This window comes from Melospiza georgiana, chromosome 33, assembly GCF_028018845.1.
Source record: "Melospiza georgiana isolate bMelGeo1 chromosome 33, bMelGeo1.pri, whole genome shotgun sequence".
NCBI classification, from domain to species: Eukaryota; Metazoa; Chordata; class Aves; order Passeriformes; family Passerellidae; genus Melospiza; species Melospiza georgiana.
In genome coordinates this window covers 878,439-897,889 of record NC_080462.1, presented here as the reverse complement: position 1 = coordinate 897,889, position 19,451 = coordinate 878,439, and the positions used below count along the sequence as shown (strand labels likewise).

Here is a 19,451-nt window from a genome sequence, read left to right as displayed (position 1 = left end):
ACCAACTCACAGCCAGCCCTGGAGTGTAAAAAATCCTGGGTTTATTGGTGGTTCTGCCCCTCCCTGGGGCTCTCTGCTTCCTCCACATCCTCATCCTCACTGCTGTGCCCATCCTCAGTGGCCCTGGCCAGCCCAGCCAGCGCTGTGGCCAGCGGGGTCCGTGCAGCCACCAGCACCAGGTTCCGTGGGGAGAACCTGGGGTTGAACAGGGGCACGAGGGCACAGTGGAAACCTGGCAAAAAGGGGAAAAGGAGAGCTGGGAGAAGAGAGAGAGAGAGAGAGGAAACAGCAGGGGGAGGATCTGTGCCCGTGCCCACCTTGCTCCCGCAGGTAGAGCAGCCGGTCCAGCAGGATCAGGGTCTCCACAAGGGGTGCCAGGAGCTGCCCCAGGGTGCAGAATGCCACCACCTTGTGCTGCTGCTCCAGCATGGCCCCCACAGCCACCGAGTCCAGTGGGACCCCCTCTGGGTCCAGTCCTGCCAGGGGCAGCCCCAGCTGGGCGTATCTGTCATGGAAAGGGGGCAGGGGAGTGCCAGGCAGGGCTCCCCCAGCCCCAAACTCATGAGCAGGGGCCCAAAAGGAGGTTCCCCCCCTCCCCAAACTCACTGCAGGGCCAGGAGAGGACACAGGAGGTTGATCCCACTCATTAAGAGGGTCCCAAAATGGGGTTCCCCCCTCCCCAATCTCACTGTAGGGTCAGGAGAGGACACAGGAGGTTGATCCCACTCCCCACTCATGAAGAGGGTCCCAAAAAGGGGATTCTCCCTCCCCAAACTCACAAGGAAAATTCCAGAAATGGGTCCTGCATCTCCCAACTCAGGGAGGCCCAGATCTCCTAGAAGGGGCTCATTGGTGCCCACCAGGGGATGCACAAGGAGATCTCCGTGCCCAGACTCACTGGTGCCCACCAGGGGATGGATGCAGAAGGGGGTCCCCATGCCCAGACCCACTGGTGCCCACCAGGGGATGCACAAGGAGCATTCCCCATGCCCAGACTCACTGGTGCCCACCAGGGGATGCACAAGGAGCATTCCCCATGCCCAGACTCGGTGGTGCCCACCAGGGGATGGATGCAGAAGGGGGTCCCCATGCCCAGACCCACTGGTGCCCACCAGGGGATGCACAAGGAGCATTCCCCATGCCCAAACTCAGTGGTGCCCACCAGGGGATGCACAAGGAGCATTCCCCATGCCCAAACTCAGTGGTGCCCACCAGGAATGCACAAGGAGCATGCCCCATGCCCAAACTGTGGTGCCCACCAGGGGATGGATGCAGAAGGGGGTCCCATGCCCAGACCCACTGGTGCCCACCAGGGGATGCACAAGGAGCATTCCCCATGCCCAGACTCACTGGTGCCCAGCAGGGGATGCACAAGGACATGCCCATGCCCAGACTCACTGTGTGAAGCTCAGGCTGTGTGCCCTCCTGCCAGGCTGCAGCCCCAGGTGCCTCTTGCCGGGCTCAGCGGCGCGGATCACGCTCTCCAGCACGGCGCGGTAGCAGTGGGCACGCAGGTGGGCACTGCCCTCTCTCAGCCGTGCCTGGTACTCCTCCAGAGCGTGGCACGCCGCCTCCCGTGCCCGGTAGGACAGCTGGTGGCCTGGCAGCGCTGCCACCGAGGTGCTCAGCGGGTACCCAAGGTGCTGCTGCTGCTGCTCTGGGGCGCTCGACAGCTTCATGTAGCAGCAGCCCACCAATGCCACGGCAGCCACGGCGGGGCTGCGGGCAAAGTGGCACAGCAGGGCAGGCCCGAGGTCCCCGCAGGCGTGCAGCCCTGTCACCAGCACCCTGTGCCCGTCCTCGGAGCCCCCCGGGCCCCCCAAAGGGTTGCGGGCAGCAGGGCCGGCTCCCGGCGGGTCGGGGGGGCAGCAGGAGCTCCCCCCAGGGGGCTGTGGGGTCCAGGCGGCCGGGGATGTGCTGGGGGGCACGGGGTGGGCACGGGGGGGCTCCCCTGTGTGCCAGGGCTCTGGGTTTGGCCAGCTCCTGCAGCAGCTCCTGGTCAAAGCGCTCGGCCAGGGCCGACAGGCGGGCATCGCTCTCCACGGCGGTGACCCTGAGCCCCAGGGCGAAGGACAGGAACCGGGACAGGTGGCCCTGGGGGGGACATGGGGGGGGGGGAACAAGGGTCAGCTGGGCTGGGGGACCCCCAGGACCCCCTCCCTGTCCCCCTGCTCTCACCTGCCCCGCTCCAACATCCACCACGTGCTCGCAGCCGGTGGCGCGGCTCAGCCTCCGCAGCAGCTGTGGGGAGAGCAGCTCTTGGGGGGGCTCTTAGGGGGCTCTTTGTGGGGCTGGGGGCTCAGGGCACGGCTCGGGGCACCCACCTTGCCCAGGCGCTGGATCTCGTGCTGCTTTTTGGGTTTGACGTGGCGGCGCAGCAGCGGGGGCAGGCGGCAGCTCTGGCACGGCGGGCGCGGGGCCGGTCCCGGGCAGCCCCGGGGGAAGGCCAGGGCACGGGCAGCGGCCCCAAATGCCAGCAGGGACAGCGGCCAGGCTGCCCCCGGGCTCCCCCGGCCCCCCAGGAACCCGGCCAGCTGCTCTGGGGTGGCACCGGCCAGGGCAGGCTGCCAGGATGGGGGCAGCTGGGACCACAGGTCCTCCGTGAAGAAATCCTGTGGGGACAGGGGGCAGCGTGGGGGGCACAGATTGGGGGTCACAGGCTGGGGGGACACAGCTTGGAGAGGGCGCAGCCTAAGGGGACAGTTCAGGGGTCAGAGCTCAGGGGTCACAGCCTGAGGGACACAGCCCTGGGGGTCAGAATGGGGGGCACAGCTCAGTGGGCACAGCCCGGGCACAGCTCAGCGGGCACAGCCCGGGCACAGCTCCGGGACACTCACAATGACGAAGGCGTCGAGCAGGGGCCGGTAGAGGCTCAGCAGGCGGATGATGTCGGCGGCTCTGCGCTGCTCCAGGCTCTGCCATGGCGGCTCTGGGGGCGTGGCCGCCATGGCGGCTCCTGAGGGACATCAGCAATGGCACCCTGGCACCCTGAGGGCACCCTGGCACTCTCACCCTCAGCCCTGGCACCGTGAGCCCACCCTGGCACTCTCACCCCTCCCCGGCTATGCCCACGCCATTCGGCACCCATATGACGTCATTGGGCAGTGACGTCACGCAGCAGTGACACTACACCCCCTCCCACACCGAGTCGCCATGACATCACTCACCCCCGAGCACCCGTGACGTCACCGGCCCGGCCGCCACACCGGGCATGTCGTCGCCGATGCTCTGTGACGTCGATATGACGTCATCACACGCGTCACGCAGACGCCGCGCGGCCGCGCGCGCGTCCCTCAGCGCCCGGCGCCGCCGAGTTCCCGCCGCGGCGCGCGCGGATGGCGTCACTGCCGGGACCGGGCCGGCCGCGTGTTTCCCGGGAACTTCCGGTTCCGGGGGGCGGAGGTGAGCGGGGGTACGGGTGAAACCGGGGGGCTCCGGTACCGGGGGCGGGGATTGCCGGGGCCGGGAGTCCCGGGGGTCGGTGATTGTCGGTATCGGGAGTCCCGGGGGTTCCCGCTGCCGGGAGTCCCGGGGCTCAGAGGTTCCCGGTACCGGGGATCCCAGAGTTCGGCGATTGCCGGTACCGGGAATCCGGGTGTCGGGGGTTCCCGGTGCCGAGAGTCCCGGGGGTACCGGGGGTCGGAGATTCTCGGTACCAGGAGCTCCGGGGGTCGGGGTTTCCCGGTACCGGCGGTCCGGGAGTTCCCAGTGCCAGAAGTCCCGGCGGTGGGGTGTTCCCGGTCCCGGGGTTTCCCGGTGCCCAGGGCCCCGCCGCTGACCCCCCTCTCCACCCCGCAGCGTCCCCGCCATGGACGATCTGATCCTCAACGTTGACTTCTCTGCCCCGGAGCGCCGCTCCAAGAAAGAACCGGGGAACCGAAAGCACCAGAGCTTCGTGCGGCGGCGCCGGGAGCTGGAGCGCCGCGGGGTCCTGCGGCAGAAACAGCTCCCGGCAGCGGCACCGGGAGCGCCCCGGCCGGGCCGGGCACGGCGTGGAGGGGCCAAACGCTGCCCCAAGGAGAACGGTGCTGCCACCACCTCCCGGTGCCCTCCGGTATCACAGAACGGCCCCAAGCACAAGGCTCGGGGAGCAGCTCTTGCAGCACCCCCGGTGTCCCAGAATGGCCCCACCGGTACCGGAGCCCCCACTCAGAGCAAGGCCAAGGCTCGGGGGGCGGCCCAGAACGGCCCCACCGGTACCGGAGGCAAGGCCAAGGCTCGGGGCGCTGGCAGTGCCCCCCCGGCGCCCTCCAAGCTGGTGGCCCTGGACTGTGAGATGGTGGGCACGGGCCCCGGCGGGCGCACCAGCGCCCTGGCACGCTGCAGCATCGTCACCTACGAGGGGGACGTGGTGTACGACCGGTACGTGCGGCCCGAGGCCGCCATCGTGGATTACCGGACCCGCTGGAGCGGCATCCGCCCGCGGCACATGGCACAGGCCGTGCCCTTCCGCCGGGCACAGCAGCAGGTCGGCCTGCGTGGCACGCGGAGAGGGATGGGCACAGAGCGGGGGGGACATGTGGGGCTGGGCTTGGGGGACACGGGGATGTGGGGTGTGGGGTGTGGGGGAGAACCCCTGTGCCCCTGGGGACAATTTCTGTGCCCCACAGGGCAGGAGGGGACAATCCCTGTGCCCCTGGGGACAATTTCTGTGTCCCACATGGCAGGAGGGGACAATCCCTGTGCCCTTGGGGACAATCCCTGTGCCCCACATGGCAGGAGGGGACAATCCCTGTGCCCCTGGGGACAATCCCTGTGCCCCACATGGCAGGAGGGACAATCCCTGTGCCCCTGGGGACAATCCCTGTGCCCCTGGGGACAATTTCTGTGTCCCACAGGGCAGGAGGGGACAATCCCTGTGCCCCTGGGGACAATCCCTGTGCCCCACAGGGCAGGTGGGGACAATCCCTGTGCCCCTGGGGACAATCCCTGTGTCCCACAGGGCAGAAGGGGACAATCCCTGTGCCCCTGGGACAATCCCTGTGCCCCACAGTTCAGGAGGGGACAATCCCTGTGCCCCACAGGGCAGGAGGGGACAATCCCTGTGCCCTTGGGGACAATCCCTGTGCCCCACAGGGCAGGAGGGGACAATCCCTGTGCCTCAGGGACAATCCCTGTGCCCCACAAGGCAGGAGGGGACAATCCCTGTGCCCCTGGGGATAATTTCTGTGCCCCACAGGGCAGGAGGGGACAATCCCTGTGCTCCAGGGACAATGGGGGGAACTCATGGGCTGGGGCAGGGAGTGAGGGGTTGCAGTGCCACGGGTGGAGGGCACAGGGTTGAGATCTGCAGCCCAGGGGGCACAGAGATTGTCCCTCCTGCCCTCTGGGGCACAGGGATTGTCCACGGGCCACAGGGATTGTCACCCCCAAGCCTGTGGGGGGAACAAGGATTGTCCCAGGGCCACAGGGTTTGTCCCATCCTGCCCTGTGGGGCACAGGGATTGTCCCTGGGGCACAAGGATTGTCACCCCCTGCCCTGTGGGGCACAGGGATTGTCCCAGGGCCACAGGGTTTGTCCCATCCTGCCCTGTGGGGCACAGGGATTGTCCCTCCATTGCTCTGTGGGGCACAGGGATTGTCCCAGGGGCACAGGGATTGTCCCTCCATTGCCCTGTGGGGCACAGGGATTGTCTCAGGGGTACAAGGATTGTCCCCACACTGCCCTGTGGGGCACAGGGATTGTCCCTGGGGCACAAGGATTGTCCCTTCCTGCCCTGTGGGGCACAGGGATTGTTCCTGCCCTGCCCTATGGGGCACAGGGATTGTCCCTGGGGCACAAGGATTGTCTTCTCCTGCACTGTGGGGCACAGAGATTGTTCCAGGGGTACAGGGATTGTCACCTCCTGCCCTGTGGGGCACAGGGATTGTCCCTCCATTGCTCTGTGGGGCACAGGGATTGTCCCTGGAGCACAGGGATTGTCCCTCCATTGCTCTGTGGGGCACAGGGATTGTCCCTGGAGCACAAGGATTGTCACCCCTGCCCTGTGGGGGGAACAAGGATTGTCCCAGGGCCACAGGGTTTGTCCCATCCTGCCCTGTGGGGCACAGGGATTGTCCCTCCATTGCTCTCTGGGGCACAGAGATTGTCCCTGGAGCACAGGGATTGTCCCTGGGGCACAAGGATTGTCCCTTCCTGCCCTGTAGGGCACAGGGATTGTCCATGGGGCACAAGGATTGTCTTCTCCTGCACTGTGGGGCACAGGGATTGTCCCAGGGGTACAGGGTTTGTCCCATCCTGCCCTGTGGGGCACAGGGTTTGTCCTCCCTTGCCCCGTGAGGGGCACAGAGATTGTCCCAGGGGCACAGGGATTGTCCCCACACTGCCCTATGGGGCACAGGGCCTGTCCCCACACTGCACCACCCCCACTCATCCCCACAGCTCTGCCCCCTGGGGCCGCCCCCATCCCTGGGGGAGTAGAAACTTCCCCCAGAGCGGGGCTGGCCCTGCTGGGCTCTCACCCCCCTCTCTCCTGCAGGTCCTGCAGATCCTCGCTGGCAAGGTGGTGGTGGGCCACGCCATCCACAACGACTTCAAGGCTCTGCACTACTGCCACCCCAAAGCCCTGACCAGGGACACGTCGCAGATCCCGCTGCTGAACCGCAGGGCCGGCTTCCCTGAGAACGTCAACATCTCCCTGAAACGCCTCACCAAGGCCCTGCTCAACCAGGACATCCAGGTAGCCTGGGCAGCCCCTCGCCACGCCAGGGGACAGTGGGGAGGGAGGGGGGCAGATCTGAGGCACCCTGAGGTCAGCCATGGCTGCCAGTCCTGCAGTGAGGCTGCCTCAGTTTCCCTTTCCCTGTCAGCTCAACCCCTGCAGCCTTGGGAGGTTTTTTTTCCCCTTTATGCACATCCCACAGCTTTGTCTGCACCTCCCCAATTTTCTTTGTATCCCCAAATCTCCCTGTACCCCCCTAAGCCCCCTGCACCCCCCAGAGCTTCCTGTACCCCCTTAAGCTCCTTACATCCCCCCAGAGCTTCCCGTACCCCCAAATCTTCCTGCACTCCTTAATCTCTGTACATCCCCCCCCAGTCTCTCCCAGTTGTGGCTGCCCCCCCCCCCCCAAACTGGGAGCTGTGGCCACTTTGTGTCTGTGCCCACAGGTGGGGAAAAGCGGCCACTCCTCGGTGGAAGATGCCCGAGCCACCATGGAGCTCTACAAGGTGGTGGAGCAGGAGTGGGAGCAGCACCTGCAGCAGAACCCCGAGCAGAAGTGACACCCTGGGGGGCTCAGTGACACCTGGGGGGCTCAGAGTGACACCCTGGGGGGCTCAGAGTGACACCTTGGAGGGCTCAGTAACACCCTGGGAGCTCAGAGTGAAACCCTGGGGGGCTCAGTGACACCCTGGGGGGCTCAGAGTGACACCTTGGAGGGCTCAGTGACACCCTGGGGGGCTCAGAGTGACACCCCCGGCCTCTGGGGGGGCTCAGAGTGACACCCCCAGTTTGGTGCTGCCTTTGGGGGGTCCCACAGTGACACCCCCAGCCTGGTCCTGCCTCTGGGGGGGGGCTTAGAGTGACACCCCCAGCCTCTGGGGGGACCCAGAGTGACACCCCCAGCCTGGTCCTGCTTTTAGGGGTCCCAGAGTGATGCCAACAGGGCTGGTCCTGCCCTGGGGGTGGCTCAGAGTGACACCCCCAGCATGGTCCTGCCTCTGGGGGGGCTCAGAGTGACACCCCCAGCATGGTCCTGCCTTTTGGGGGTACCCACAGTGATGCCAACAGGGCTGGTCCTGCCTCTGAGGGGTCCCACAGTGACATCCCCAGCCTGGTCCTGCTTCTTGGGGGGCCCACGGAGACACCCTGGGGGCCTCAGAGTGACACCCCCAGCCCGGTCCTGCCTCTGGGGGGTCCCACAGTGACACCCCCAGCCCGGTCCTGCCTTTAGGAGGACCCTGAGTGATGCCAACAGGGCTGGTCATGCCTCTTGGGTGGGCTCAGAGTGACACCTGCAGCCTTTGGGGAGTCCCACAGTGACACCCCCAGCCCGGCCCTGCTTTTGGGAGGACCCACAATGATGGCCTAGGCCTGGTCCTGCCTCTGGGGGGGCTCAGAGTGACACCCTGGGGGTCCCACAGTGACACCCCCGGCCCGGCCCTGCCCCTCGAGGCTCCCCTGAGGCTGAGGAGGAGCCCGGTGCGATGTCCCTGCCTGTCCCCAGGCCTGTTGTGCCTTGTGCCGCTGTCCCCATGGCGAGGGCAGGGTCCCCATGGCCGGTGCCTTCCCCTCAAGGGGGATCTCTGGGATTCTGCACCCCCAAAACGCTTCGGGGGCTGCTGGAGAGACTTTGGGGCATGCTGAGCACACCGCCCCCATTGCTGGGGCGTGGGGAGTGGAGCAGGCTCCTTCCTCCTCCCCAAACTACCTCTGTGAGCGCTGGGGGCTGCAGCTGGGATCGCATCCCTGTGCAAAATCCCTGCTGCTCTGGGAGGTGGGATCGCATCCCTGTGCAAAATCCCTGCTCCGGGAGGTGGGGTCACATCCCTGTGCAAAATCCCTGCTGCTCTGGGAGGTGGGATCCATCCCTCTGCAAAATCCCTGCTCCGGGAGGTGGGGTCACATCCCTCTGCAAAAAGTCCCGTTCCGGAGTTGGGATCGCATCCCTGTGCAAAATCCCTGCTCTGTTCCGGGAGGTGGGATCCATCCCTCTGCAAAATCCCTGCTCTGCTCCGGGAGGTGGGATCCATCCCTCTGCAAAATCCCTGCTCTGCTCCGGGAGGTGGGATCGCATCCCTGTGCAAAATCCCTGCTCCGGGAGGTGGGGTCACATCCCTCTGCAAAATCCCTGCTGCTCTGGGAGGTGGGATCGCATCCCTCTGCAAAATTCCTGCTCCGGGAGCTGGGATCGCATCCCTGTGCAAAATCCCTGCTCAGGGAGCTGGGATCACATCCCTGTGCAAAATCCCTGCTCTGCTCCGGGAGGTGGGATCACATCCCTCTGCAAAATCCCTGCTCCGGGAGGTGGGATCCATCCCTCTGCAAAATCCCTGCTCTGCTCCGGGAGCTGGGATCGCATCCCTCTGCAAAATCCCTGCTCTGCTCCGGGAGGTGGGATCGCATCCCTGTGGAAAATCCCTGCTCCGGGAGGTGGGATCCATCCCTCTGCAAAATCCCTGCTCTGGGAGGTGGGGTCACATCCCTGTGCAAAATCCCTGCTCTGGGAGGTGGGATCGCATCCCTGTGCAAAATCCCTGCTCTGCTCTGGGAGGTGGGATCCATCCCTCTGCAGAATCCCTGCTCCTGGAGGTGGGGTCACAGCCCTGTGCAAAATCCCTGCTCTGGGAGGTGGGATCACATCCCTCTGCAAAATCCCTGCTCTGGGAGGTGGGGTCACATCCCTCTGCAAAATCCCTGCTGCTCCGGGAGGTGGGATCGCATCCCTCTGCAAAATCCCTGCTCTGTTCCGGGAGGTGGGATCCATCCCTCTGCAAAATCCCTGCTCCGGGAGCTGGGATCATATCCCTGTGCAAAATCCCTGCTCCAGGAGGTGGGATCGCATCCCTGTGCAAAATCCCTGCTCTGCTCCGGGAGGTGGGATCGCATCCCTGTGCAAAAAGTCCCGTTCCGGAGTTGGGATCCATCCCTCTGCAAAATCCCTGCTCCGCTCCGGGAGGTGGGATCGCATCCCTCTGCAAAATCCCTGCTCTGCTCCGGGAGGTGGGATCGCATCCCTGTGCAAAATCCCTGCTCCGGGAGGTGGGATCCATCCCTCTGCAAAGTCCCTGCTCCGGGAGCCGCTTTAATTGGTGAAATTCCACTCTCCTCATCATCATGCAAGGCGCGGGATGAAGCCGGGCAGGGCGAGCAGCATCGCCCCATCCTGCCCGAGCCCCCCGCGCTGCCCCGGGGGTGACCTTGGGGGTCCCGGGGTTGAATTCCCCCAGCGCTGCCCCGGGAACACCCCCGGAGGGCAGCCCGATCCTTGTCGGGAACCGCTTTGAACTGAAAGCTTTATGTGCAAAACCCTAATTAAAAAGAAATGATTGAAGAGCTCTTCCCTTGGCTGGCGGCGGTGGGCGGGAGCGGGGGGTCCCTTACCGGGCCATCACCCGGCACCCTCCGCCATCTGCTCTTCCTCCACCTCCTCTTCCTGCCGGAGCCGAGCTGGCCCCTTCCCGACCCCCTCCCCGAGCCCCGTTTTCTCCCCGGTGCCGCCCTTACCGGGAGCGGTGCCGGTGCCGAGCCCGCAGCCGCCCCCGCCGGGCTGGCCGCGGCCCCGAGCCCCCGCCGTGCGTCATTTTTTCCAGCTTTTCCTCGTGTTTACGTGGCTGAGCTTGGCTCGGGGCGCTGGAACCCGAGGGAGGCTTTTGGGGTACAGCAGGAGAGGCCATTCCTCTTTTAATTTTTTTTTTTTGGGATTTTCCTCCCCCCGCAATGCTGGAGGCCGAGCATCCCACGTTGCTTGCGGGGTTTTGGGGGTTCATCTCACACCCGTAGGGGTGGGAAAAGCTGTGCGAGCCCCAAAATGCGGCGGAAGGTGGGAGGGCGGAGGGGCAGGCGGGAGCCTTTGTGTCTGCGCTGGCTCTGGCGGTGATTAGGGGTTTTACTGCGGTCGTTAAATGCCTTTATGGCCCTGGAAATGAGAAGCAGCCGGGCGGGCCCCAGCCCCCGGAGGGTGCGGGATGCGGGGCAGGGTCCGGGGGACGGCTGTGATATCACCTTGGGGTCCCTCCGGATGCGGCTGGAACGGGCTGGGGGCTGCCGGGGCTGAGGAAGGGTCCCGGGGCTGAGGAAGGGTCCCGGGGCTAGGCTGGATCAGGGGCTGGGGCCAGGGCAGGGTCCTGGAGCTGAGGAAGGGTCCAGAATCAGGGCAGGGTCCTGGAGTTGGGTAAGGGTCCAGTGCCAGGGCAGGGTCCTGGAACTGAGGGTCCCAGACCAGGGCAGAGTCCTGGAGCTGAATAAGGGTCCTGGAGCTGAATAAGGGTCCTGGAGCTGAATAAGGGTCCTGGGGTTAAGGGTTTGGAACTGGGGCAGGGTCCTGGAGCTGAGGAGGGGTCCTGAAGCTGAATAAGGGTCCAAAACCAGGCCAGGGTCCTGGAGCTGAGTGAGGGTCCTGGAGCTGAGTGAGGGTCCAGAACCAGGGCAGGGTCCTGGAGCTGGGTAGGGGTCCCAGGGTTGGGCTGGATCAGGATCTGGGGTCTGGGTGGGGTCCTGGAGCTGAGGAAAGGTCCAGAACCAGGGCAGGGTCCTGGAGCTGGGTAGGGGTCCTCGACCAGGGCAGGGTCCTGGAGCTGAGGAGGGGTCCTGGAGCCGAATAAGGGTTCTGGAGTTAAGGGTTTGGAACTGGGGCAGGGTCCTGGAGCTGGGTGGGGGTCCTGAAGCTGAATAAGGGTCCAAAAGCAGGCCAGGGTCCTGGAGCTGAGTGAGGGTCCTGGAGCTGGGTAGGGGTCCCAGGGTTGGGCTGGATCAGGATCTGGGGCCTGGGTGGGGTCCTGGAGCTGAGGAAAGGTCCAGAACCAGGGCAGGGTCCTGGAGCTGGGTAGGGGTCCTCGACCAGGGCAGGGTCCTGGAGCTGGGGAGGGGTCCTGGAGCCAAATAAGGGTTCTGGAGTTAAGGGTTTGGAACTGGGGCAGGGTCCTGGAGCTGAGGAGGGGTCCTGAAGCTGAATAAGGGTCCAAAACCAGGCCAAGGTCCTGGAGCTGAGTGAGGGTCCTGGAGCTGAGTAAGGGTCCCGAACCAGGGCAGGGTCCTGGAGCTGAATAAAGGTCCTGGAGTTGAGTAAGGGTCTGGAACCAGGGCAGAGTCCTGGAGCTGAGAAAGGGTTTGGGGCCAGGGAAGTCCTAGAGCTGAGTAAAGGTCCTGGAATTAAGGGTCTGGAATCAGGGCAGGGTCCTGGAGCTGAGTGAGGGTCCAGAGGCAGGGCAGGGTCCTGGAGCTGAGGAGGGGTCCTGGAGCTGAGCACACCTCCCAGCCCAGGGCAGGGTTTGGAACCAGGGCAGGGTCCTGGAACTGAGGAGAGGCCCTGGAGCTGAGCAGGGCTCCCAGCCCAGGGCAGGGTTTGGAACCAGGGCAGGGTCCTGGAGCTGAGGAGGGGTCCCAGCCCAGGCCAGGGTGGGGTCCTGGAGCTGAGGAGGGGTCCTGGAGCTGAGCACGGCTCCCAGCCTGGGTCAAGATTTGGAACCAGGGCAGGGTCCTGGAGCTGAGCATGGCTCCCAGCCCAGGGCAGGGTTCTGGCTCAGGGCGGTGTCCTGTAGCTGAGTGAGGGTCCCAGCCCAGCGCAGGGTCTGGAACCAGGGCAGGGTCCTGGAGCTGAGCACGGCTCCCAGCCCAGGGCAGGTCCTGGATCTGCGGAGGGGTCCTGGAGCTGAGCACGGCTCCCAGCCCAGGTCAGGGTCCCAGCCCAGGGCAGGGTCTGGAACCAGGGCAGGGTCCTGGAGCTGAGCACGGCTCCCAGCCCAGGGCAGGTCCTGGATCTGAGGAGGGGTCCTGGAACTGAGCAGGGCTCCCAGCCCGGGTCAGGGTTTGGAACCAGGGCAGGGTCCTGGAGCTGAGCACGGCTCCCAGCCCGGGTCAGGGTTTGGAACCGGGGCAGGGTCCTGGAGCTGAGGAGGGGTCCTGGAGCTGAGCACGGCTCCCAGCCCAGGGCAGGTCCTGGATCTGAGGAGGGGTCCTGGAGCTGAGCACGGCTCCCAGCCCGGGTCAAGCTCCCAGCCCGGGTCAGGGTTGGAACCAGGGCAGGGTCCTGGAGCTGAGCACGGCTCCCAGCCCGGGCCAGGCTCCCATCCCGTGTCAGGCTCCCAGCCCGGGTCAGGGTTGGAACCAGGGCAGTGTCCTGGAGCTGAGCACGGCTCCCAGCCCGGGTCAGGCTCCCAGCCCGGGTCAGGCTCCCAGCCCGGGCCAGGCTCCCAGCCCGAGGCAGGGTCCTGGATCTGAGGAGGAGTCCTGGAGCTGAGCACCGCTCCCAGCCCGGGTCAGGCTCCCAGCCGGGGTCAGGATTTGGAACCAGGGCAGGGTCCTGGAGCTGAGCACGGCTCCCAGCCCGGGTCAGGGTTGGAACCAGGGCAGGGTCCTGGAGCTGAGCACGGCTCCCAGCCCAGGGCAGGTCCTGGATCTGAGGAGGGGTCCTGGAGCTGAGCACGGCTCCCAGCCCAGGGCAGGGTTCTAGGCCAGGGCAGTGTCCTGTAGCTGAGTGAGGGTCCAGAACCAGGGCAGAGTCCTGGAGCTGAGGAGGGGTCCTGGAGCTGAGGAGGGGTCCTGGAGCTGAGGAGGGGTCCTGGAGCTGAGCACGGCTCCCAGCCCAGGGCAGGGTTCTGGCTCAGGGCAGGGTCCTGAAGCTGAGAAGGGGTCCTGGAGCTGAGCACAGCTCCCAGCCCAGGGCAGGGTTTGGAACCAGGGCAGGGTCCTGGAGCTGAGCACGGCTCCCAGCCCAGGGCAGGTCCTGGATCTGAGGAGGGGTCCTGGAGCTGAGCATGGGTCCCAGCCCGGGTCAGGCTCCTGGAGCTGAGCACGGCTCCCATCCCGGGCCAAGCTCCCAGCCCGGGTCAGGGTTTGGAACCAGGGCAGGGTCCTGGAGCTGAGGAGGGGTCCTGGAGCTGAGCACCGCTCCCAGCCCAGGCCAGGCTCCCAGCTCGGATCAGGGTTTGGAACCAGGGCAAGGTCCTGGATCTGAGGAGGGGTCCTGGAGCTGAGCACGGCTCCCAGCCCAGAGCAGGTCCTGGAGCTGAGGAGGGGTCCTGGAGCTGAGCACGGCTCCCAGCCCAGGGCAGGGTCTGGAACCAGGGCAGTGTCCTGGAGCTGAGCACGGCTCCCAGCCCGGGTCAGGCTCTCAGCCCGGGCCAGCCCCCGCTGCCGCCGCCCCGCAGAGCTCCCTCCGTGCCGCGTGTGCTCCGTCCCGCCGCCCAGCCGGGGCTCGCAGCGGCCGCGGGGCCGGGCCGGGCCCGCTCTCGCCGTCCAGCTGTGTTTCCAGCTGTGTCTCATTTCCGCAGCGGCCGTGGCCGTGGCCAGGGCCGGGGGGTGGGGGCCGCGTCCCGCCAGCTGCCGAACATTTGTGGGGCCGGCGGTGACAGAGGAGCCCCCCGCGTTCTCCCCCAAACTGGGGTGACCCCAAACAGCTTCGGCTCCTTTATGGGGTGGGGGCACCGACAGCGTTTTGGGGTGGGGGGGTCCCAGAGCAGCGATGGAGCCCTGCCCGTGTTAGGAGGGGTTGCGCTGGGGATTTCTGCGGTTTGCGAGGATTTCTGCCGGGAAAAGGGAGGGTGGACGGTGCCGGATGTTTCCGCAGGCCGAGCCAGCAGCAGCAGCCCTCAAAAATTTCGTTTATTGGTAAATTCTTTAACTTTACCTGCATTTAGTATTACCTCTTGTACTGTAATATCAAGCTCACTGCCTGACTGATATAAGAATGAAGAGCAATTTATTACCTTTGAATTATTTATGATCAGTAAAAATATGGACGTTTGAGGAAAACAACCAAAATATTTTGATATTTGAAGAAATATCAAAATAAGGCAAAGTGATTAAATCAAAGTGATTAAAGGGATTTGCATATGCTGCACTCTGTCAAAATGAAATTTAAAAGCTAAACAACAAAACTTGATGTTTAGCAATCTTTTCTGTTTCAGAATGAAAAAAATAAGATTAAAAACAGCTTCTTGAACTGATGGTGCAGCACTACTCTGCTGACTGGTCGAGAGTCTCAAGATCCAGCAAATATGCAGCTAAGACTGAAACTTGTGACCCTCTTACTTGTAAATGTAGTAATTTTTTAACTTGTAAATGTAGACATTTTTAACTTGTAAATGTAGAAATTTTTGAGGGCTGCTTCTCCGCCCTTCCCCGCACAATCCCTTCCAGATGTGGGGCTGGCGCTCCCACCCCGCTGGGTGATGGCACCCAGTAGATCCCACCCCAAACCCGCCACCCACTTACCCCGCAATGGAGATGATTTATGATTTTATTTTCCACCCCTAAAATAAAGATGATTTTTCCCCCCCCCGCTGGAATGGAGATGATTTTTTCCCCCCTCCAGAATAGACATGATTATTTTTCCCCCCTAGAATGTAGATGATTTTTTCCCCCTCCAGAATAGACATGATTATTTCCCCCCCCTAAAATGGAGATGATTTCTCCCCCTCCCCCGGAATGGAGATGATTTTTCCTCCTGGAATAGAGATGATTTTTTCCCCCCTTGAAATGGAGATGATTTTTTCCCCCCCTGGAATAGAGATGATTTTTCCCCCCTGAAATGGAGATGATTTTCCCCCCACCCCTAGAATGGAGATGAATTTTTTCCCCCTGAAATGGAGATGATTTTTCCCCCCTCTGAAATGGAGATGATTTTTTCCCCCCTTGAAATGGAGATGATTTTTTTTCCCTCTGGAATACAGATGATTTTTTTCCCCCCCCCTAGAATGGAAATTATTATTTTTCTTCCCCCCTGAAATGGAGATGATTTTCCCCCCACCCCTAGAATGGAGATTATTTTTTCCCCCCTGAAGGAAATTATTTTTTCCCCCCGCTGGAATAGAGATGACATTTTCCCCCATGGAATGGAGATGATTTTTGTTCCCCCCCTAGAACAGAGATAATTTCCCCCCCCTGGAATGGAGATGATTTTTTCCCCTTGGAATGGAGATGATTTTTCCCCCCTAAAATGGAGATGATTTTCGTTCCCCCCCTAGAATAGAGATAATTTCCCCCCCCTGGAATGATTTTTTTTCCCCTGGAATGGAGATGACTTTTTTCCCCCTGGAATGGAGATTATTTCCCCCCACTCCTGAAATAGAAAAGATTTTTTCTCCCCCTTGGAATAGAGATTAATTTTCCCCCCCTTGAAATGGAGATTATTTTTTTTCCCCCATGGAATGGAGATGATTTTTGTTCCCCCCCTAGAATACAGATTATTTTTTCCCCCTTGAAATGGAGATTATTTTTTTTTTCCTCTACAATGGAGATGATTTTTGTTCCCCCCCTAGAATACAGATTATTTTTCCCCCCCTTGAAATGGAGATGACATTTTCCCCCATGGAATGGAGATGATTTTTCCCCCCTTGAAATGGAGATTATTTTTTTTTCCTCTACAATGGAGATGATTTTTGTTCCCCCCCTAGAATAGAGATTATTTTTCCCCCCTTGAAATGGAGATGATTTTCTTTTTCTCCTACAATGGAGATGATTTTTGTTCCCCCCCCTTAGAATACAGATTATTTTTCCCCCCATGGAATGGAGATTATTTTCCCCCCCTTGAAATGGAGATGACATTTTTCCCCCATGGAATGGAGATGATTTTCCCCCCTTGAAATGGAGATTATTTTTTTTCCCCCATAGAATGGAGATGATTTTTGTTCCCCCCCCTAGAATAGAGATAATTTCCCCCCCCTGGAATGGAGATGACTTTTTTGCCCCTGGAATGGAGATGATTTCCCCCCACTCCTGAAACAGAGAAGATTTTTTTTCTCCCCCTTGGAATAGAGATTATTTTTCCCCCCTTGAAATGGAGATTATTTTTTTTCCCCCATGGAATGGAGATGATTTTTGTTCCCCCCCTAGAATACAGATTATTTTTCCCCCCCTTGAAATGGAGATGACATTTTCCCCCCATGGAATGGAGATGACATTTTCCCCCCTTAAAATGGAGATTATTTTTTTTTTTTTCCCCCATGGAATGGAGATGATTTTTGTTTCCCCCCTAGAAAAGAGATAATTTTCCCCCCCTGGAATGGAGATTATATTTTTCCCCCCCCTGAAATGGAGATGATTTTTCCCCCTAGAATACAGATGATTTTTCCCCCCTTGAAATGGAGATTATTTTCTTTTTCCTCTACAATGGAGATGATTTTTGTTCCCCCCCTAGAATACAGATTATTTTTTCCCCCCTTGAAATGGAGATTATTTTTTTTCCCCCATGGAATGGAGATGATTTTTGTTCCCCCCCTAGAATACAGATTATTTTTCCCCCCTTGAAATGGAGATGATTTTTGTTCCCCCCCCCAGAATAGAGATTATTTTTCCCCCCTTGAGATGGAGATGACATTTTTCCCCCTTGGAATGGAGATGATTTTTTCCCTCTTGGAATAAAGATGATTTTTCCCCCCCTTGAAATGGAGATGATTTTTTCCCCCCTCTGAAATAGAGATGACATTTTTCCCCCATGGAATGGAGATGATTTTTGTTCCTCCCCTAGAATAGAGATTATTTTTATGATTTCCCCCAGATTTTGAGCAAACCCCAGCCACTCCACACGGTGGGGAGGCCTCTCCTGCACCTCCGGAGTGGCAGATTTGGGGTGACCCCTCCCCAGCCCGTCCCTCTGTCTGTCCGTGCCCTGCTCTAGCTGAGCAATCCTGTTCTTCAGGGGATTAGGGATGAGCAAGCCGGGACTTGGCCCCATCCGGAGCTTCTGGGGGGGCTCTGTGAAACCTTTTCACCCTAAATCACAGAAAATTCCTCTCTCCTTCCATCCCGGAGCTCCGGCTCAACCAGAAACGCCGTTTCTGGCTTTTCTTGCCCAGAAGGGGCCCCGAGGCACAGCCGGCCCTTCCCAGGGCTGAGAAAACTCCAAAATTCCCTCGGAGGGAGAGAGAGGAGGATCCACCTGCCCCCGGCAGCTCCAGCGAGCACTGACCCGGCTGGGACTGCGGAGTGAGGTTTGGTGTGAGCTCTGAATTTTTGTGTGAGTTTTGGTGTGAGTTCGTGAGTTTATATGTGAATTTTTGTGTGAGTTTTTGCGTGAGTTTGTGAGTTTTGGTGTGAGTTTTGGTGTGAGTTTTGGTGTGAGTTTTGAATTTTTGTGTGAGTTTTTGCGTGAGTTTATGAGTTTATATGTGAATTTTTTGTGTGAGTTTGTGAGTTTATATGTGAATTTTTGTGTGAGTTTTTGTGTGAGTTTGTGAGTTTTGGTGTGAGTTTTTGTGTGAGTTTTGGTGTGAGTTCTGAATTTTTGTGTGAGTTTTTGTGTGAGTTTGTGAGTTTATGTGTGAATTTTGGTGTGAGTTTTGGTGTGAGTTTTTGTGTGAGTTTTGAATTTTTGTGTGAGTTTTTGTGTGAGTTTGTGAGTTTATATATGAATTTTTGTGTGAGTTTTTGCGTGAGTTTTTGAGTTTTTGTGTGAACTTTTGTGTGAGTTTTTGTGTGAATTTTTGTGTGAGTTTTTGAGGTTTTGTGTGAGTTTTTGCGTGAGTTTTTGAGCTTTTATGTGAATTTTGGTGTGAGTTTTGAATTTTATATGTGAATTTTTGTGTGAGTTTTTGCGTGAGTTTGTGAGTTTTGGTGTGAGTTCTGAATTTTTGTGTGAGTTTTTGTGTGAGTTTTTGAGTTTTTGTGTGAGTTTTTCCGTGAGTTTGTGAGTTTTATGTGAATTTGTGTGTGAGTTTTTGTGTGAGTTTGTGAGTTTATATGAGAATTTTTGTGTGAGTTTTTGCGTGAGTTTTTGAGTTTTTGTGTGAATTTTTGTGCGAGGTTTTGCGTGAGTTTGTGAGTTTATGTGTGAATTTTTGTGTGAGTTTTTCTGTGAGTTTGTGTGTGAATTTTGTGTGAGTTTGCGTATGAATTTTTGTGTGAGTTTATGAGTTTATGTGTGAATTTTGGTGTGAGTTTTGGTGTGAGTTTTGAATTTTTGTGTGAGTTTTTGCATGAGTTTGTGAGTTTATATGTGAATTTTTGTGTGAGTTTATATGTGAATTTTTTGTGTGAGTTTTTGCGTGTTTGTGAGTTTATATGTGAATTTTTGTGTGAGTTTTTGATTTTATGTGTGAATTTTTGTGTGAATTTTTGTGTGAGTTTTTGAGCTTGTGTGTGAATTTTGTGTGAATTTTTGTGTGAGTTTTGTGAGTTTGTGTCTGAATTTTTCTGTGAGTTTGGGAGTGTTTCTGTGAGTTTTTGTGTGAATTTTTGTGTGAGTTTTTGTGTGAGTTTATATGTGACATTTTCTGTGAGTTTGGGAGTGTTTGTGTGAGTTTGTGTGTGAATTTTTGTGTGAGTGTTTTGTGAGTTTGTGACTTCATATGTGAATTTTTGCGTGAGTTTGTGAGTTTATATGTGACTTTTATGTGAGTTTGTGTGTGAATTTTTGCATCTTTTGTGTGAGTTTATGTGTGAATTTTTGTGTGAGTTTTTGAGTTTCGCGTGTGATTTTTTTCGGTGAGCTTTTGAGTTTGTGTCTGGGTTTTTCCGTGAGTTCGTGTGTGAATTTTTGTGTGAATTTTTTGGTGAGTTTTTGAGTTTGTGTCTGAATTTTTCTGCGAGTTTGGGAGTGTTTTTGTGCGAGTTCGTGCGTGACGTTGAGGCTGGCAAAGCCGAGGATCAAACCCACGTGTGCACAAGTGAGCACAGGCACCCACACGTGCCCGTGCCAGCGTCACACAGCTGTGCAAACACGTGTGCCCTGGGCACACTCGGGGGGTACAGACAGATTTTGGGGGTACAGACAGATTTTGGGGTACAGGCAGATTTGGGGGGTACAGGCACATTTGGGGATACAGACAGATTTTGGGGGTACAAACACATTTG

General features: G+C 59.2%; 2 protein-coding genes across 3 annotated transcripts; one reads left to right on the top strand and one right to left on the bottom strand.

The window, feature by feature from the left end:
• Nucleotides 1-24: 24 nt before the first annotated feature.
• On the bottom strand, nt 25-3,299 carry METTL25B (methyltransferase like 25B). The gene is given in 8 exon segments (XM_058043037.1): nt 25-232; nt 318-505; nt 1,399-1,859; nt 1,861-2,094; nt 2,179-2,241; nt 2,325-2,612; nt 2,838-2,956; nt 3,168-3,299. Coding segments are annotated over 8 exon segments (1,590 nt in total). The 5' UTR covers nt 3,214-3,299; the 3' UTR covers nt 25-41.
• Nucleotides 3,300-3,322: 23 nt separating this feature from the next.
• On the top strand, nt 3,323-7,678 carry ISG20L2 (interferon stimulated exonuclease gene 20 like 2). Of its 2 annotated transcripts, none has more exons than XM_058043038.1 (4): nt 3,323-3,402; nt 3,799-4,468; nt 6,480-6,680; nt 7,109-7,268. In XM_058043038.1, the coding sequence occupies exons 2-4, from the start codon at nt 3,809-3,811 to the stop codon at nt 7,220-7,222; spliced, it is 975 nt and encodes a 324-aa protein (XP_057899021.1). In that variant the 5' UTR covers nt 3,323-3,402; nt 3,799-3,808; the 3' UTR covers nt 7,223-7,268. The 2 variants fall into 2 exon arrangements, with proteins under 2 accessions (XP_057899021.1, XP_057899022.1); XM_058043039.1 differs by lacking the exon at nt 3,323-3,402 and adding an exon at nt 7,386-7,678 and having other exon boundaries at nt 3,727-4,468; nt 7,109-7,238.
• Nucleotides 7,679-19,451: the final 11,773 nt, after the last annotated feature.

Excerpts from the sequence above, each read along its gene's own strand:
- ISG20L2 (XM_058043039.1), top strand. The coding sequence starts at position 3,809 with ATGGACGATCTGATCCTCAACGTTGACTTCTCTGCCCCGGAGCGCCGC. Across the intron at positions 4,469-6,479 it reads TCCGCCGGGCACAGCAGCAG|GTCCTGCAGATCCTCGCTGG; the intron begins GTCGGCCTGCGT and ends TCTCTCCTGCAG. Across the intron at positions 6,681-7,108 it reads TGCTCAACCAGGACATCCAG|GTGGGGAAAAGCGGCCACTC; the intron begins GTAGCCTGGGCA and ends CTGTGCCCACAG.